This window comes from Oryzias melastigma, linkage group LG11 (assembly GCF_002922805.2).
Source record: "Oryzias melastigma strain HK-1 linkage group LG11, ASM292280v2, whole genome shotgun sequence".
NCBI classification, from domain to species: domain Eukaryota; kingdom Metazoa; phylum Chordata; class Actinopteri; order Beloniformes; family Adrianichthyidae; genus Oryzias; species Oryzias melastigma.
In genome coordinates, this window is record NC_050522.1 from 10,040,876 (window position 1) to 10,060,294 (window position 19,419).

Sequence of the window (19,419 nt, forward strand, 5' to 3'; positions counted from 1 at the left end):
AAGTTAAAGCTTCAGCTGGGATCTAGTACTACCTTGGCTGACGCTTGAGCAGTTTTGTGCAGACGTGTCCTTCCCTCTTGTGTTTGTGTGCCAAAGCGTGTAATTGTGGTAGGGAAAACATAGGTTTTATGTATTTATTTGTCATCACAACTATGATGTAGACAGCAGGTCTGTCTGTAGCCCATGACTGGCAAGAAATGTAAGATTCATGAAGGAGGAAAAAAGTATGGAAATCATACTTTTTCATTTGCATGAACTGTTTTTTTTTTTTAAACTGGTGATGCATGTTGTTACATTTTTAGACTAGAATTAACTGAAATAATAGTGAAAATAGTGTAGTGTAAAGAGATTTTGAGGACATACAGGTTTATTGAGCTGTAGTCCTCTTATTATGTCAAAATGATTAACATTTTATTCAACTTGAAAACGAATTTGTAGCTTTATAAAAGCTAACTACATGACAATATTAAGTTGACTTTTTATGCAATAGGTTGTGGTAACATCAATTTGTGCAAAAAAACACCAGCAGATCACTTCTTAGTTCTTTTAAGGAATCCTGTAAAAATTAATTTGTTTAAGCCAGTTTTGTGTTTTTCTGCAAACGTTATTGTAAGAATGGAAAATCTCATTACAAGAGGTACGATTAGTCTGGAATGGTAACATTTGAGCTGAAATCTGCAATACATGGAGAAAAATACATACCTCAAAACTCACTTGTTACTGAGAAAGGAGCCCAAATGCTAAGAGTTGGATACCCTAACACTTGATAAATCATTTCTTGTTGAGTCACATGCAGCCATACTGTGGGGCTGAACAGGATGGGTGCTGCAGGATTTTGGGTTGTCGCAGTTCCCTTGAGGCTCGTACAGGCACCTCAAGGGACATCATGAAAATGGAACATACCATTGTTGTGTGTGTAGGAAAGTATGTTGTAGTATTTCTGAGGATAAGTAAGTTGCATAATGTAAGTTGGACGCACTTATGACATATACGATGTCATACAGTGCCCTTAGGCCACACTGATAAGTCCCTGTAATACAACACTCCTGTGTTTCACATACTTCATTCTCTCGTATCCTTGAGCGTTGTACAAGTGTTTGCTATAACCTGTCACCCGCAGCATACCCGTAGAAAAAATAAGCACAAACATTTTCTTCACTGATTTGTCTACAATCTTGATATTTTGACTAGAACAGGCGTGCCCACTTTTTTTCCATAGACAGCTTGTATCCACCCATAAGGGCAGTTGTCAAGGTTTGACATCTCAGAAGACATGAGTAGGATAATAATTGCAATATACATCTTTTAAATAAAGGTTTTTGTCATAGCCATGGCTATGTGAATAACAAAAAAGAAATTCCTGCACTTAATTTACCAAACTCAAGAACAATGGTCTTTCTGGCTATGACTTTACCAGAAGATCAAATGTAAAACCCCCAGGAAAGACCTTGTATAGACCTTTTACCATATAGTAGGGGTTATATGACAAAAATTCCACAAGATTAAACCAAAACAGTCCAATTACAGTTTTTCTGTTGATTTAAAGAGAGTCGAACTAAATGTTCTACGAAAGGCTCAAACGATTTGTTGGGTATGTAAGTCAGTGGTGTTAAGCTACAGGCTGAGAGCCACTGACCTACTTCTTTCACAACTACCTCAATCCTTGTAGTTATTATTTTCTGATTCAATCTGATTCAGGTAAACACCAGTAAGCAGGAAAAAAAATATCTGGAAATGAAATGAGCAGAGTGTTAGTAGTCCTGTCGGATTGCCGTTTGATACCTCTGCTGTAAATGACCAGTGGACACATGAAAAAGAGTAACATTGACAATTTCAGGATCAGGAAAGGATCAATCGAATATTTATTCATGGAACATGTTTTTTCTATCTAAAAAGTGAATCACTTAATTGTTGAGCAGATTTTTAAGGATAAAACTTTAACTTCTCCTCCTGCTCAGAAAAAAAGAATTGGTGAAGAACCCCTAGACCACATGTGTCAAAGTCAATGCCCGGAGACCGGATCCGGCCCTCCGCGTAAATATATACGGCCCTCCAGATCATTTTAGCTCAACATTTTTCCAAATAAACCCGAATACAAGGACAAATGTCTTGCTTCTTGCAAAGTATGATCCAATCTGGAACTCATCCCTTTTCCAGAAAAGATGAGAATGAGAACTAGTTTAAAAGACAACACAGATGGCCTTTACGGACCTGCCTCAATGGGCTTCCCCACCATTTACTGGATGTGTGGAGCTCAATCAAACCAATGCCTGCTTTTATTTCAGTCATTCCTTCATTCATAGGCTCAAGTCGGGACTGATAAAGCCTTCCCAGTGGCTAAAGAATGCCCATCCTTCTTTAAGTGCTGCCTTACTCTCTTAAGACTTAAAAAGAAAAACATTTGAGAACTATTTAAGATTTCCTTTACTTAAAAACACTGAAAACAAAGGATAAGCAAGGAAAAAAGGAGTAGCCAGATCATTGAAAGCCACACATTAACATATGGGTGCCCTAAGATGTACTTTATTTGGGCAAAACAATGCAAACACAGATTCACACGCACATTTTCTCCACGGTCTGTTCTCTTCCCACCAGCTCCCTCTTTGAGTTGTAGCTATCTTTACAAATCAGGACGCTGCCCGGATTAAATGCTTTGTAATACAAACTGTTACCACCAACAAAGGCCTATTATTATGGAGCAGTGTGCAAGTTTGTATCCAGGGTGATATTGTTTCCAGTTTGCAGTGTGGAAGGTAAAATATTTTCCCCCTAATGAGAATAAAGGTGGCTGATATAGAGAGAAGTTAACCATACAAAATAGTCCAAACCTCAAACCAGATTGTGCTTTATTATTACTTTAGTAATACATTTTTAGTCAGAGACAATTGTAGTTTAACCTAACAAAAGGAGAAACATTTCTTATGTTTAAGAACAGTTTAATCTAGACAATAATAAAATATATTTGACACAGCAGTTGGTTATGAAGCCAGTGTTTAAAGTGTTTAAAATGAAAAATATGTTTAACTTGCGAGTGTCTCCAACACATTCCCATCCACAAGTCATCATACTGACAGTTGACCCCTCCGCTTCACGTTTTGGTGTTTTGGGTGTCTTTGACTCTTAGTTTTTGGCTGTTTGTAAAACTAAAGGTCCACAAGGTACCCTAACCTTAACCCTGTACTGGTTCGCTTTCAGTACTGTGTTCGCGCCCAGTACCGCGTCTGGAACCGGTTTGGGTTAGGGCACCAGTGCCTGGTTTGGAGGAGTCTTAAACCAAACGTCAATATGTGACGAGTTGGGAGTGTGAATGTGTTGGTGTCTCATCTACTTCACCCTTACTAACCTTTATGCTATAGGTATTCAATACAACCTGTTGCCTGCAGAATGTCCATAGGAAAAATGTGGATGAACATTTTACGGGCTCAACTAGCAAAGACCACCAGCAAGCCCAAGTTTGTCATTTTTTTTGCTTGCAAACAGCCCATTTTCACCCAATAGGGCAGTTGAACCTCAAGCGTAAGATGTACCTTACTAAAATTTTGATCAACCAATACCTTGGAAAGTCTACTTCTGTGCTTCATGTACAGCAGGTATCTTCAGCTAACCTGTTGCTGAAATATGGGATATAAATATATGTGGTAGTTTCAAAGAAGTACTTCATAGTTTCTTTTGTGGAGGAAACTTTGTTGTGTTTTTACTTTTAGGGAGAAAGAAGCCGACTGGAAGGTTTCTTAATCTGATGATGAGTAATGAACTATTTACCAGGGCAGACATAAACTATGTGCAGTAAAAGCAATACTTATAGTCCATTTCAAGTTCATTTACTATCTCGCAGAGAACAATACTATATTTTTACTGATGACAGTTGATACATATTTTGCAAGTGATCATGGAACTCAGCTCTCTTTCCAGAAGCTCAACCTTGTTAGTAAGGAAAAGTCATCATCCAGAGGATGATAGTATCCATTAAGATTCTGTAGAACAGCTTGGACTCGTATGATTACACTTTTTAGCAATAATGACTTGTCAGTCTTGACAAATCTGCAAAAAAAAACATTTTTTGGAGTCACCAACAGCAGATGCAAAAAAATGCTCATTATTCTTTCTGAGCCTTTCACTGTCTGTTCAACATCTGTGTCTTGTTTTCCAGCCAAAACTCCTACCCTGATGATTGGAATGTCTTTAGTTAGCTTTGGGGGGCTTCTGATGGAATACGATTTGACAAGTGAGCAGTTTAATTGAAATTTACTAGAATTCGAAACCACTGCAAAGCCTGGAGGTAGTTTTTCTATCTTTTATTTGTTTCGTCCGGCAGCTGAACAAATAGATTAGACTGGGAGCCTCATTGTTATTGTTACAACAGTGGGTAAAAGTTTCAAACACACTGGATATATTTGTATAAACCCCTTTTGTAGTTGAGGCTAAACTTTATTTATATGGAATTTGTCAGCATTTTTTGTTTTGGACCAGAAACAAGACAGAGGAGAGTAGTCGTCGATTAGTCGGCTAATCATGGCAGCCCTAAACAAGACAACGGAATTCCTCAGCCTAAAGTTTCGGACTCTTTAAATTGTCAATGTCCTGATCAGTTCTTACCTGCTCTGCGTGCCTCATAGCAAGCTTGACCCATCTCATCCTTCAGCTCTTGATTCTCTGAAGCAATAGCTTCCCCGACAGCAACGAAGCGTCCTACTGCCACATTCACAGCTTGACCTACCCTGTGAATGGCTGTCAAGGTGCGCTCAGACTTCTTTGGCTTGTCTTTGTGGTTTATCAACGTGGTAATCTGTAGAAAGATAAAAGGACAGCAGGATGGTATTGGTAATATCTGACAACAAATCCAAAAGCAACTTTATTGAAATTATTAAAAAGACAACAATTACATTCACTTCAGATTAAGCAAATACAGAAAAAGTGTAAAAGCAAATCTCTGACAAGTTTCATGGCAAAGATGACTGTATTTCTAGGTTCAAACCAAGACTTTGGGAAACAAAATCTGCTTTTTGTATCCCAAACACGGGAATAAAGTGCATATTTGTTTCTTTCAGTCCTCTTTTTTTAGAGGAAAGTAACTTGTTTAATCAAATCGGAAAGGAAGTCTTTGTCACAACTGCCTTCAAGGCTACATACTGGCTGTCTGCGGTCAAAAAATGGGCAAACGTGTATGGTTGGTTGCCTGCAAAAAGAATATCATGGTCATAGACCACTTGGGTGGGACTGGAGAGTGAAAGTGTTCATGCACATTTTTTTTACAGGCATGCTGCAGCTAACAGGTCGTATCGAAGAAGGTGTGACGAAGGCATTTCGTATGGATTGGTCATTTTCTAAACCCCCCAATAACCCCTTCATTTGCAAAAGGGTAACACTTTTGTGAATGATAAGGGACACCAACCATATGTCACTACCAAATCCAAGTCTCTGATTGGTCAACTGGTATAACTTTCAACGCTCGATTATTGGCCACGTGTTTTGTACATAGAGCTCAAAAATGGTCTTAAAAACTAGAGTTTTGAACGCCCGAAACATGCAGTGATGCACGTTTGCTAAGACTTTATACTGAAAATGGTTGCTTGAACATGCTCTTGCTGGTGTAAGCGTAGCATAGTTTTAATTTTGCAAGCGTACATCTGAACAAGCCCCAAAGCACCGACAGTACCAACAGTACCAATTTCTCAAAAATGGCACTGTTGGCAAGTGTCAGAGGGGAATCATTTTCTATTTAATCTCAAAATAAAAAGTCAGATTTTATATCAAATATAAACCTATTTACAGCGTCTTTATATTTTTTCTATTCGTGACCTCAGGGTTATTTTATTAGTTTTGCTTTTTTACGGGCTTACCATAAATGTTGGCCAACAATTTTGGGGTTTGTCTTTTTGATTGGCAGTTGGCTTGATCCAAGAGCTTCACACTTTGCTTTGTCCCATCCAATTGCTATTTGTGGAACATTGTTGAAACAGGTGGAATAAACTCCAGTCTAGGTGCCCATCCCACTTTAGGCTTTATTTTCATCATTCAGAATCCAATGGGCGACTTGAGAGAGGATATCTTGTCCACCAAAGTGATACAATCATGGAGCCATTGGTCTTGCTGTTAAAACTTGAATAAAATAATATAGACTATATTCTGAGGTCAACCAACACAAAAAATGTATATCAATAAATATATAATTAAAGGTATGTCTTTTCCAATCTACATCATACATGCAATATTTTTCAAAACCTAAACGAGAATTTAGGTGAGACATTCAAAAAACACACAGTTCAAGAAAGACCTTTTAGTGATAATTAAGGACATTAATTATGAATAGGTAGAATCTATCAAATATTTATTAATTGCTTTAACTTTCTCTATAACAGCTGTGAGGGTTTAAGTGGGGTTGTGTGTGTATGTTGGTTCATTGTGGGTGGCTGTTTTAATTGGTCTGAGCCTGTAGGTGGTCTTGGAGGGGGATATGTTACATTGAGGGCTTTGGGACACATGTTTCTGCTGAGCTCAGATTAAGGTTTTAAAGAACTGCATTTTGGCTCAGGACAAAACGAGCTGTTGCATTTTTCACACAAGAGAGTGTTGGTTCTACTTAGTTAAAAATCTAAATTTGATTATTTTAACATTCAGGTTACTGCTAAAAAAGATGCCAGTTTAATGGAAGCAAACTGAATGGTGTTTTTCTTTTCTTCCACATACTTGGTTCGAGCACATGTACCTACACTTGAAAGAGCCACGGTGCTAAATGTCAAAGCGCTGCACATCTCACAAATCTTGCTCTAGGATTTTTCTTTCACTGCTCTATTACGATATATGAAAGACTTTGTGTTAAATAATTTCATCTGGGTATAAAATCAAATAATTAGATCTTGAAACGGTTGACACTTGTGGGAATTACAAAGGACGCTACCCATATCGTCATTACTAAGTCCACTGTGATCGCAGAAGCCTAATACGCACATGTACAAGGGTTTCTTTAGACTTTTCATTGGAAGTGGTCGCTTGAACGAGCATTGGCAAGACCTGTGAGAAAGTAGAAATACACAACACGGATGGGTACGTAAGGGTGGACTAGGTGAGACGTAGGCATCTCGTATGGACTTCTATCTTGGGCATTGTACAAGTAGCCCATTAGTGCGTTCAAGTGATTAGTGTGCACTCCTTGCAGGTTCCATGTGTGCAGCTTGACTGTTAGAAATTAGACAAGCAGTGCTCACCAGCACTTGCCAGTACTCTCACCTTACTAATGACTAGAGTATGGCATCACCCCTATCATACTTCATGATACACTTACCACACATTCATGCAGGAGATTCGTACATTCCTTTTTCATGACGTTTCTTGAGGTGACCGTACAAATCTCAAGGAAACGACAAGACACACCTGTGCTTTCCTTAACATACAACCAAGACCCTCTACAATCCTCCAGTCCATCACGGGCCTAGATAACCCAAAAACCGCATGAGACTAAGGCTTTAATTAGCTTTTCTCCACTTGTCCATGAAAGTTCACTCTTTCAAGGTCCTCAGAATAGTTTATGCCAAGTTCTCTTGAAGATACAGACAATGTATTAATTTTATGAATACAATCTAATCTGTGGTTATACATTCATTCATTCTTCCTCTTGGCCACTTGTCCCTTTTGGGGTCACGAGGGTGTTGGAGCCTAACCCACCTACTGATGGGCAAAGGCAGTATACCCTGGACAGGTCGCCAGTCTGTCACAGGGATACACTCACACGCTCATTCACACTCTCATGCACTCCTCAGGACAATTTTAGAGTAACCAATTAACCTATGAAGCATGTTTTTGGACTGTTGGAGGAAGCCAGAGTCCCCGGAGAAAATCAATGCACAAACTCCACACAAAAAGGTCTCCAGTTGGTGGTTTTTGGTTCAGGTCCCCCAGCCGGGACTCAAACCAGGGCCTTTTTGCTGTGAATCAAGAGCACTAACCACTGAGCCACCATGCAGTCCCCTGTGGTTAAACATTAAATACAAAATTAGTATAGAATTGCAAAAATCCTTTGTTTTTTGTTTTCTTCTTGTTCTGAGAACCCTTTCCCTTTCCTTTTGTTTTGTACTGCAACCTAAAAAAGAAGCTTTAGCACAAAAGTTGGTGTGATGTTGTTTTTTTTTTTGCACATTTACAGCTACTAACTACAGTTCTGTTGGTTTTTGATATTACCACATTGAGAACCGTGTAAAAAAAAATGGTAAATTTAATATCTAGCCATATCTCTTGCCTCTAGGCGGAACTTGTGCTTTCTTGTCCTAGTCCTTAAGCCAACGACTTTCATGCACTATTACTATGCTATGGGTTTACCTACATGTTTTTCTTCCAACACATTTATTGTCTCGTTTATAGGGTGCAATGATTTGCTTTAACGACTCGATTTGATGAAATTCATAGCCGATACTGGTTCATTTTGAGCAATCAGATTCACTGACTTAAAATCAATCAGGGACATCTTTAGCCAAACATTCAACCAGTGTGACTCAGAGAGGAATACCTGGGTACAACGATTCGATTAACAACTTGCTTCAGGCAGATCGATCTGGTCAATCGTATGAATAGAAATTGATTTATCGATTAATCGTTACCCTTACTTTTTTACATTGAGCTGTACCAGGTCCTGTAATTTCCCATTAAAAACAACACTATATATTAGAGCTGTCGTCAAAGGTTGCTACCTGTCAAACTGCTATTTTCTGTCTCAATGCTCTATTAATGTTACACACTAAAATCCAGATATTAAGCTTTTTTTTAAGTGTCCCTCATTTTTTTAATGAGTTTATTATCTCTGTCTTTAAGCTTCTTCCTCACAAGTGTTGGTGTTTCTCACTGACTCATCAACAAAGAGTGGGATAATGCTCAGAAAACACCAACGCCAGCTGGCTGGACATTATGCAGCTGCCAAAGGGGAATTGGGGCACTGTGGCACATGATTCAAATCTACGTCATACACAGACACTGTGTTATGCAAGAGACCCGATTAATATTTTTGTGACGTATAGTGTCTGTTTCTGTCTGCAGCGTGCACACACATTGGAATGCAGAGAGGACCTCCACAGTCTATGGAAGCTAAAACCATGAAAAAGGAAATGATTACAGCAAATTAAGAAGAAAATACAGTAAAAATATACACTTTTTGCATGGAAAAGTTTGTGTAACTCCCAAAACACCAAAAATAGTTTAACAAAATAAAATAAAAAACACATTTTAGGACTTTTACCAGGGGAGCAGAGGCTGGGATTTCCTCTGATGGGGGACTAGGAGGTGGTACATTTACTGGCCTGTACAAACAGGAACAGAGCAGGGTGGAGAAAACATAATATTGAAACAGTGGAATCACACAGGAGAAGCCTTTGTGGATGAATCAATGGAACGCCTTTTTTCTTTTTTGCAAAATAATAATCTTCTGACAGCCGTCAAAAAAAGTCTACTCAGTTTAGTGAAGTTATAGTGTAATGTTTATCCGACCTCGCCTCAACTACACAAAAGAAGGAGCAGAAATACCAATGTGTAACCATACACAACACATGGTATTACTGCTGGGACAAGTAGTCCTATATAAAACATGGGTTAAAAAACAACATTAATTGATGAAAAAACTCATTTCAGTGAGTTTATTTGAAGTGTGCAATAAAAATATAAAAGAATAATCATCAATAATTTATCACAATCTATTTACTGATCTAAATAGAGTCTAAAAAAACACTAATGAATGCAAAATAGCCTTTGCTGTGACACCAGCCGAGATGTCTCCTTTGGTATGCAAACAGTACATGTGCTTGACTTTCATTCTCTTGAATAATTAGGAGGACGATTAAAAAAAGAACACAGAGAATAGCAAAAATTCGTAACTCACTGGTTAGCAGGAAATCTAGACTCGCACCTCAAGGACACAGACAATAAATCAGAGGAACAAAAGCTGGAAACATTTGTGGCTGCCTCCCATGGATACACACTTGGTTTGTGGTGAATGGGAAAGCTGGGAGAAATGTTGATGTCATCAGAGTCCTGTTTGTTTCACCGTTTTTGGCGTCAAACTTTTCATTGAAAAACGTAAAAAAGTATCTGTCTTAAGCGTTTTAGATAGTGATTGAGACACTCCTTATTTAAAAGAAACTGTAGGCATTAATCACTAATGGCTCATTTGAAAGCAATATGTCACAACAGTAATTGTTTCATTTAAATTATTAATTGTGGTGGCACACACAGTACAAAGAGGGAATCCACAGACTTGCTATTCAACCTCTGCATATTTATAATTTTAGCAAGTGTGAAAATAAGAATGTGAGGCTTTTTAGTCATCTCTGGAGACGGCACAGCTTCATTTTAGCAATGTAAGCAAGTGGTTTTGCATGTTTGCAACGCATTAGTTTGTTGAAATATAAACTGCTGTGTTTGAGATAAAAGCCTCACTTTGTTCTAATGAAAAGAGCAAACAAGACTTGAAAGAGTTTTCGTGTGATGTAGAGTCTGAATGTGGGCAAAAAAACCCCATCGGCATCATTTCACTTAAATGAGATTTTTTTTGTCAGACGACACGGCTCTTACACAACAGGATTCTGGTTTTTAAAAAGTTTTCTGTCACTCTCCTAGGTGTGTCCGCATTTGACCCATCCAATCGGGGAGGGGTGAGCTGCAGATACAGCTGCGCCCAATCCAACATCTTAATGCTGAGTATCTAGCAGGGAGGGATTGGGTCAGTTTTTAGAATTTTTGGTCTGACTCAGCCTGGATTTGAACTCACAACCTTCCAGTCGCTCTACCAGTGGACGCTCTACCACAACACAACTGAGCTTGTGGTACCATTGGAGATCTTTAAGAATTGTTCTTATTATGTACCATAGCAGTCCTGGACTTTAAGAACCTTTTCAGAATTCTTCCTTCTTACTTTGTGTTTGAGCTAACATTGTGCCCCTACGATCCCAACCAAAAAGTGATGACATCACAAAATCGTCAAAAAATATGAATGGAGGGAGCAAAATCTCTCATGGGGCTCAAAAAACAAATGCACGTGTCGGGACGGGAGTAACCAAAGGAAGTTCCAAAATGGTTATGGAATGGCCACAGGATCCAAGAGGACCTGGTTACAGATGAGATGACGGTTAAAAATCATTAGCCGGAAGGCAGTCCAGCATGGAAGATCATGACAAAAATCCTTGCATCGATCGACCATCTTGAATATTTATTTTTACTTTTTGATCTAGTCACTGAAAAGATCGAGTCTTTACATCGACCTACTTGACACCTCCGCTGCGCCTGCCAATGAGGCTAATTTCTTTTGTGATTTTGGGCTATATAAATAAAATTGAATTGTCGCATTGAGTGTGAATGCACCATTAGAGATTTCAGTCTATCGCCTCATAAATCCTTGAGCATCATTGTAAGCTACTTTGAAAAAAAACTGAGGTTTTAAAGTTTGCAGATTTTGTACAGCGTTCGTGTAACAAGCTCGCAAAAGTGGCGTTTCCCTGTTGCTTGCATTTTTACCAGAATATTGTGAGAATTCAATGCATGACGTTGATTTAAACTGAATGAAACAATAACACTTAAGATAAGACCATTTTAGAAATATGGGCGTGGTAAACAAAAAAACCTCTGTTACCAAGGAGATCCAAAAATTTACTTTTGCCGATACTTGTGAAAAGGACATAGATCTGTTTGTTACCCCCAGGTGACCAAAAACTACAATGGTTGCTATGGAGATAAAACCAATAGAAAAGCCGCCTTTTTGAAAAAAATGAAGCCTGTGAAGCTGTCACGTGCAGCTTTGACCTGGATGGCTGAGGAACAGAAGGAAGAATGAGGAGAGTGCAGCAGCAACTTAACCAGTGTGGCCGGGTCAAAGAGGGGTGGCGAGGGCGAGTAGCGCCACCACTTACAGCTCGAATTAATATTGTTCTTTTCTGATTAATAATTTTGGGGAAAAGCATAAATACTGAACCTATTTCTTTACACTAAGGAGATATTTTTTTTTACTTTTTGACAAGACAATGAAAAGTTTGAAAAATTTGTAAGAGCAAATTAGGGAGAAATGTAAAATATGGGATTGTAAGTGAGCACATCTCTCATCATCTTGTCATAGATTTTTTTTTTTCTTGGTTACTGAAAATCCAGTGTCATGCTGCTCCTTCAGAATTTGTCTTCCCTTGTGACTTAAGCTGTCTCCCTGCATCTCTCCAACATTAATCCTCCTTTTCAGTGTAGAAAGTGATCTAAGTGTTTCCCAAAGGCTCGACTGCAGCAGTACAGGAACAGCTTGCAGTGTTTAAGCTGCATCCTAAAGGGAACGCTGCGAAACTCGTGTGCAGAAAAGCAGAAATGTGAAAGAGAAGCGCTAATGCATCATCCAACTTTCACGTCAAAAATGTACAACTAAGGAGAAAAATATGCCCTTTAATTCCCCGATGACCTGAGAAGACCTGAAGCTTCTAGTTTCAAGCCCAGAATGAACTCACCAATAAACTAACTGGGAATTTTTTGGTGGACACAAAGTGATGGTTATTATAAAATAAGTGAACCAAAGCAAATGTTTCTTAGCCAACAGCAGAACGCATCCCATTATTTTTTAATCTTCTTAAATAAGAATTACACAGAAGCATCTCAGTTTATTTTAAACCTGACTCAGACTTCAATGGCTTTGCATTTTTTTAAGACTTAGCCAAGTTATTTTGTTACCAACCTGTCCATTTTAACCCATGCATACAATGAGCGTACACAACAAACACATTAGCCTATTTATTTTTGAAAAATCACATATAAGCTACACCGGAGTATGAGTCACAACCCTGGTCAAGCCATGCAAAAAACTGTGACTTATCCTCCAAAAAATACAGTATACAAAACCATGATTTGATTTCATCACGATTCCGAATACTTCCCCTACCCCAACGGCTTCTCCCTACTCCTACATTTAGCCCTTCAAACAGAGAGTTATAGAAAAATAGTGTCTTCATATTCAGATGACACTCCCACTTAATGATGTCATCAATAGTCACCGGTCAGCTCCGTTAACATGGAGCTGCTAGCGCTCGGAAACAAACAACAAAAGTTTTATAACTTTAAAAATGTCATACAAAAACAAAGTCATTATCTGTGCTTTAGAGTGCACCCATTTGAAGAAATACGCTTCTCCTCTGGGGCACAGTGCAACGTGGTTCACCCTTGTGGCGGATGGCTCTGCATCCCTCCACGGCAAGGGTTTTGAAAGAACTAATACAGACAACCCTAACCCTTCAAATGCCCCTACAATTGGAGAGGTAGGGAGAATCCTAGGGGTAGAGGAAGAATTTGGAGTCAGCCATGGAAAAGTAGTGTCTTTAAGTTCAGATGTTACTAACCATCAATGGCGTCATTAATAGTCACCGGTCAGCTACGTTAGTGCGTAGCCCCGGCACGTACGCTAACCTTAATTCCTTTTCACTTTCCCTTAAAAAAAAAAAAAAAACTAATTTGGACACCACTACAGCTTCAAATGCTCCGACAATTGGAGGGGTAGGGGAGGAATTTAGATTTGGCCCAAGTCAGAGGCCATTTTTCTTGGATGGAAGAAGGGGGTTTGCCCTCTCCAGGTATGTAGAGATCCAAGTTGAGAAATACCTTGTGGTCTCATGTTACATGTGGATAGATTAAGTATCTGCAGTAATGCTGATGGTACACCAACCTGTTGTAAAAGGAAGAAGGTGCGCCAAAAATCAAAGCTCTCAAATTACTGGTTAATCTTAATTCCTACCCTCATCTATGGTCATAAACTTTATATTCTGACAAGAAGGACAAGACCTGGGATACAAGTGGCTGAAATGAGTTCCCACTTCTGGTCGTTTTGAGTAGAGCTGCTGCTTCTCCACATCGAAAGGCCAGTTGAGATGGTTCAGCCATCTCTTTTGGAGCCAAACGGACACCTCCCTAGGGAGGTATTTAAGGCATGTCCCACTGAGAGGAGGCTCTGGTGAAGACCCAGGATGCACTAGAGGGACTCTTGTCTGTCAGCTGGCATCTGTGTGCCATTTGGATATCCCCAATGGACCTAGAGGAATTGTGTATGGAGAGGGAAGTCTGGGCATCTGTGTTTAGACTCCTGTGACCCAGCTGCAGAAAACCCAGGGAGGATGGATGAGAGATGATAATAGAGTCGAATCTGATCGACTCTGAACTGATCCACTATTTTAGCGGTGACACTTCCGATAACCTTAACTAAAGATGACCTGAAAGAATTAAAACGTTCACACATATCCTATAAATGAATACATTCCTATAATCAGTCGATACATTTTCTCAAGTCAAGTAACATGACTAGACATGTGATTTCTTTTGACCATCTTTTACCGTCATGTTACTGCAACCCAAAAACACTAATAGAAACCAAGCAAAAGGAGAACCGTTCCCCTTCTTGGCAACCGCTGACTTTCAGTTTGCAGAGTTGCACTCAGCAACTTCCCTTCTAAGTCTAACATCGCTCCAAAGCATTCAGCATTAGTTTTTGCTTAGTTGGTGAATTTTTGAGGAATAATTTCAGGTTGTAAGGCATCAAAAACAGAGTTGGAAGAGTTTGAAATTACACTCACCTGGATGCCTCAAAGGATACCTTCTTTGAATGGTGTGATGTCAAACTGTGCCACAAATGGGAACATTTCAGAGATAAAGATATGACAACGCTATGGTGTTCTAAAAATAATATTAGTTAGCATTAGTACTAATGTTAGGTTGGGAGTGTGAGTTGCTATAAGCTAGCGGGAAAGAGTGTAAACAGATGGTGCAGGTTTACGCCATGCTAACGGTTCAACCCACAACCTCTATAGAAAAATGAGTCCAGTATCATAGAATGGTAAAAAAAAAGATCTGATCGTGAGCAAAGATTTAGGTAAATGTGGCAATTATGTACAGGTGACATAGTGTGAAGAAGATTTATTGACAAGGTCTACAGCCAATCACAACAAAGAACTGTGTCTTGTTAAAAAAAAAAAAAAAAGCCTGCAAAATTCAAGTTTTTTGATGTTATAAACAGTTTCTGCTTTTATGAATAAGGCCTAACATCTCAGATCTTCCATCTGCCTTCACCAGTCAATGATATATATTTTTTTTGTGTTTTATTAGTTATTTCACAAAGACAACTCTTCTAGTTAGCTACAGCTGCAGAAGGGACATATACTATACATAAGTCAGTTACAGATGGATGGAAAGCAGCATCCCTTTAAAAGGGCTACAGAGGAAGAACATCCACATCAAGGATAGTCTGAGAGGAAAACAGTTGTATCAGTCATTACCCCACTGCAGATGTATGAGAAAAGGGTAATGTTTGGCCTTCAACTTGGGTTCAGCAATCAGAGCTGACATTTGAGCGTGTGCAGAAACCACGGGAAGCATTTGCAAGGAAGGTTTTATGGAATAATAAATAGTTGAATTCCATTCACTGAGTAGATAACTACCTACCAAGGACAAAGGCTATCAATAGAACTATGTTCCTTACGTGTATTAGAATAATTACTATGATAGAGGTTTTATTTAAAAACGTTTTAAAGTTCCCTTATGACAATTTTTTTAATTTAATAAAAAAACATTCCCTGTAGTGTTTTAATTATGATTATGAAGTTTTTAACCAAAATCCTACAACCTAAGTATCGTAAAAAGCCATTTTTAATGTCGATCTGAAGCCTGTTTCCAAAATATCCTCTGAGGGGACGTGGCTTTTGGAGCTGAGCAGAGTAGCCCCTCCCCCGATCCCCCCCTCTCTAATTATGATTGCTCTGTGTCGCACTATACTGTAAATCTTCACCGCTGCTACATAAAAATGATCCGGTCAGCTCGGACGAGGAAGTGAAGAGCTTCGTGGACAGAACTTCCTCCAAAAGCCTGATTCTTTCTCCTTCCAGTTCATCAAAGAGACCATGATTTCATAGAAAATTATGTTTGGCGGGATTGTAAGGGGCTGTAAGCTAGCAGGAAAAGTACACAAAGGGATGATGGGATATTAGTAGAGGCTTACTTACACGCCAATAGTCCACAACTCAGAGGTGAATTTCTAATAAACTAGTGCCGCTCTGCAGAAACTATGCTCTAGAAAACCACACAGGTTTTTTGATTTCGCCTAAAAAAAGGCAAAAACATGGTAACGCTTTTACTATACATTAAAATATGATTGGAGCAGGACTAACTTATTTTTACCTTCACTGCTAATAATGAAAAACAATGTTGCAATGTAGCATACATTTACAAGTACTGGAAACATTTATTTTCTGGCAACATTCTGAATGTCTAAACAAAGCCCTAGTTATGTTCAATTTCAATGACAAACACCTATGGTGTTGAGGTGTTGCTGTTAACAGCCAGGCTTCACATTTAAAAGGTTGTGGATACAATGTTGGTAAAACTGAGCAAAAAAAAGACATCTTTCAGCAGTCGGAACACAGTGTCTTTTTATTCCTCTCTACTCACGTCATCTTTTATATTGAAGCAACAGAAGTACAAGACACAAAGAAAGAAAGAGAAGGCCATGTTCAGCCAAGGAGAGGAGAGATGTAATATGCACACAGAGTAACTGCAGAGATAAATTCACTTTGGCTGTTGTTGATATGCAACCTTGCAATATACAGTACTCTAAGGCTCAGCATCGAACGCAGTCCACCCGTAGTGGTGGCTTACTTAACCTGAGTTCACTATTTATTTTTCTTTTTTTTTCGAACATTAAACCTGATGATTAATTATAACACTAACTAGCAACATGATATCGTTTAGCAGTTTTATGCTGCATTCACACTCATTGAACTGAGTGACCCCTTCCCCTTGTGTTCCAAACAGGAAGTGCTCACAGGTTCCAAGAAGCCAAAATCCAAAACGGCTATTACTCAGTCATTCTATTTGTCAGAATAACTATTCCTTTTTTTTGATAATTTTAAAAGTTTTCATACTTTTTCCAATAAAAGTATGTGGTTGCACGTTGAACAGTTGAATTGTTTGATTGACAGTTTAACTCTCACTCAAGCCCACTTTCAAATGGTAGAGGTGTGGCCTTCCATCAAGCTCTCGCCTAATTGGCCAGAATAATTGCCATAGATAAGTTGACTCAGACCGAATTGGACCAATCACTGCTTACTGACATTGTTTGGCTCAAATAAGCATCCAAATCGCAGAAGAAAAAATGGTGACTGAAAATGGCTTCATTTTGTTGGAGCTGAAAGTAAGCTATTCTCTCTGTGGGTGATGTCTCAAATACAGTCAATGATCTCCACCAAAAGTTATGCGCGGTGTGAAGGTGTCCAATATCAATGTTGAATCAATGTACAGAGTAACAAAGTGTGCCAAAAATTCTCCAGAATTCAGAAATCTGAATGTCAACCAATCAAGAACTTGGCTTTGGTGGTGGCACGCTAACATGCCAATATTGACTGCGCTCCTCTCAAGCTTTGTGTTTTTTTATATTTGTAAGTCATCATACAGGCTGCAGAGAAAGCATTGAGAGGTCAGATTACCAAACTCACCGCAGATTCAGTTCAATTCACTTAAAAACACACACACATGCCACATTTTACATTAAAAACTAATAAAAAAGCAGCAAAAGTAACTTTATCAGTTAAAACACTGTGTAAGTTAAAGGCAAATATATAGCTTAAAAAATTCTCCAAATAAACATTTTGAAGTTGATTAGGCGGTTAATCCTACAGTTTTGAAAGACACCTTGCTAATCTGACAGGCTATTATCTCCATCTGCACAAGTGCAAACTAATGCTGCCAGAAATGATTATTTTAATTGTCAACTAATCACTGGTTAATTTTTCTGATTAGTCGACTGATCGGGTTTTGCGCAAACTAGATGTAAACCACACATCCTAACCATCATTAGCTTTAAACTAACTAAAACCTAGATATATAGCATTACCTGCGATAATGTGTGAATGATGTAAGGTCAATATGGCCGCTGATGAAGATAGGGCTGATAGCTAAAAACGCTGACGTTGACAGCTGAAATTGCTGAAGCTAATGTGTGAAAACACTGAAGCTGATAGCCAACTAAAATATTAGTTAAATGCCAAATTAGCCAAAAAAAACTGAAAAACGACCACCGGTAAGTTAGCGAAAACAGCTAGCATGCAGCTGAAATATTAGCTAAACTCCAAAATAGCCTAAAAAACCTTAATAAATGCCAAAATAGTCCAAAAAGTTAGCATAATGCCATTATAACTAGGGGTGGCCTAAATATCGATATTGCAATATATCGCGATATTTAGTCCTGCAATTGATTCTCGATGGGTTCTCACCATCGATATTGTGTTTTCATTTGAAGAGGCTGTTGCGCTAAGCGTCTGAGACGGAACTGTTGAGCAGCTGGGCGCGCTGTTTCGGACATTTAATGGCGATGCACGCGCTTCAACTGGGAAAACCCAAGCACCGGTGAGAAACAGGCTCGGTAGCACGTGTTTAAAGCATGCCTACCTCTGCGCAAGTATCATCCATCTGTAGAAGAGGCAGCCGGTAAGAAGTGACTTTGTCTGAGCGCTAGAATGACCACGATCACTTATTTACTGTTAGAAGACAAAATTTTAACTTGTGTTTTCCAGGAGCCTTTTTACCATCAGAACAATAGATATAATCCAACGATTTCCTTGCATTACCACTTGGCATCAATCCTCACTAATCTATTGCAGTTTGGATAGTCTCTGGAGACAATTTTAACAAGCAAGAGAGGAATTATGAGTAGGATTTAAAGGATTTAAATTGTTGTGGCTGTTTCACATAAAGAGGTATTCATCTTAGGGCTTTGCAGCAGATTGTTTTAATCCATACAAGTTTTCACTTCGGGAGAACAAGTTCAAAGTAAAAGCAGAGAGCTGTGGGCTACCTGGTGCTCTATCACTGGAGTCTAAAAATAATTGAAAATCTATCAGGTCTTAAGTGGCCCCTTTCAGTGTGACAGGTAGAAAGCTCTGGAGAGTCACTCTGACTTGAGGTTAGGGCAGTTTATGTGTGTGACGAACTTCGACATGCCAAATCAAACGAGTGGTAAAACAGTGGCATTTTATTGGCATTGCTTATTTGTTGCCATTCTCTTAAATATTGTATTTTTTAAGTATAAGTCGCTATTTTTGCATAGTTTGCCTAGGGCAGGGGTCTGCAACCGTAGGCTCCAGAGCCACATGTGGCTCTTTAACGCCTCCATTGTGACTAATTAAATAAAAAAGAGTATTATTTTAAAACAATAGAAGGAGACTATGTATCACAACTAAAACATTTTGACAGATTTTTGTGTACCGAGTAGCACAGAAAATCCTTGGGAAGGTCAGTAAGCACAAACAGAATTGGTACTTTTGGGACAGTGCATTATTTTTATTTTTGAACAAATTGAACAAATAGGGTCAATTATTTGCTCTGACTTTATTTTGGCTAGCTAGATTTACAAATTCCCAGCCAAGATACACTGCAATTGGT

At 38.8% G+C, this 19,419-nt stretch overlaps 1 protein-coding gene across 3 annotated transcripts in view; it reads right to left on the bottom strand.

Moving 5' to 3' along the window:
* The window catches only part of ctnnal1 (catenin (cadherin-associated protein), alpha-like 1), a 70,701-nt gene that overhangs the window by 21,229 nt on the left and 30,053 nt on the right, over nt 1–19,419 (bottom strand). For all 3 annotated transcript variants that reach the window (XM_036214380.1, XM_024299241.2, XM_024299234.2), the window contains exon 2: nt 4,597–4,786. In XM_036214380.1, the coding sequence (XP_036070273.1) occupies nt 4,597–4,786 (190 nt within the window). The remainder of the gene's footprint in view (nt 1–4,596; nt 4,787–19,419) is intronic.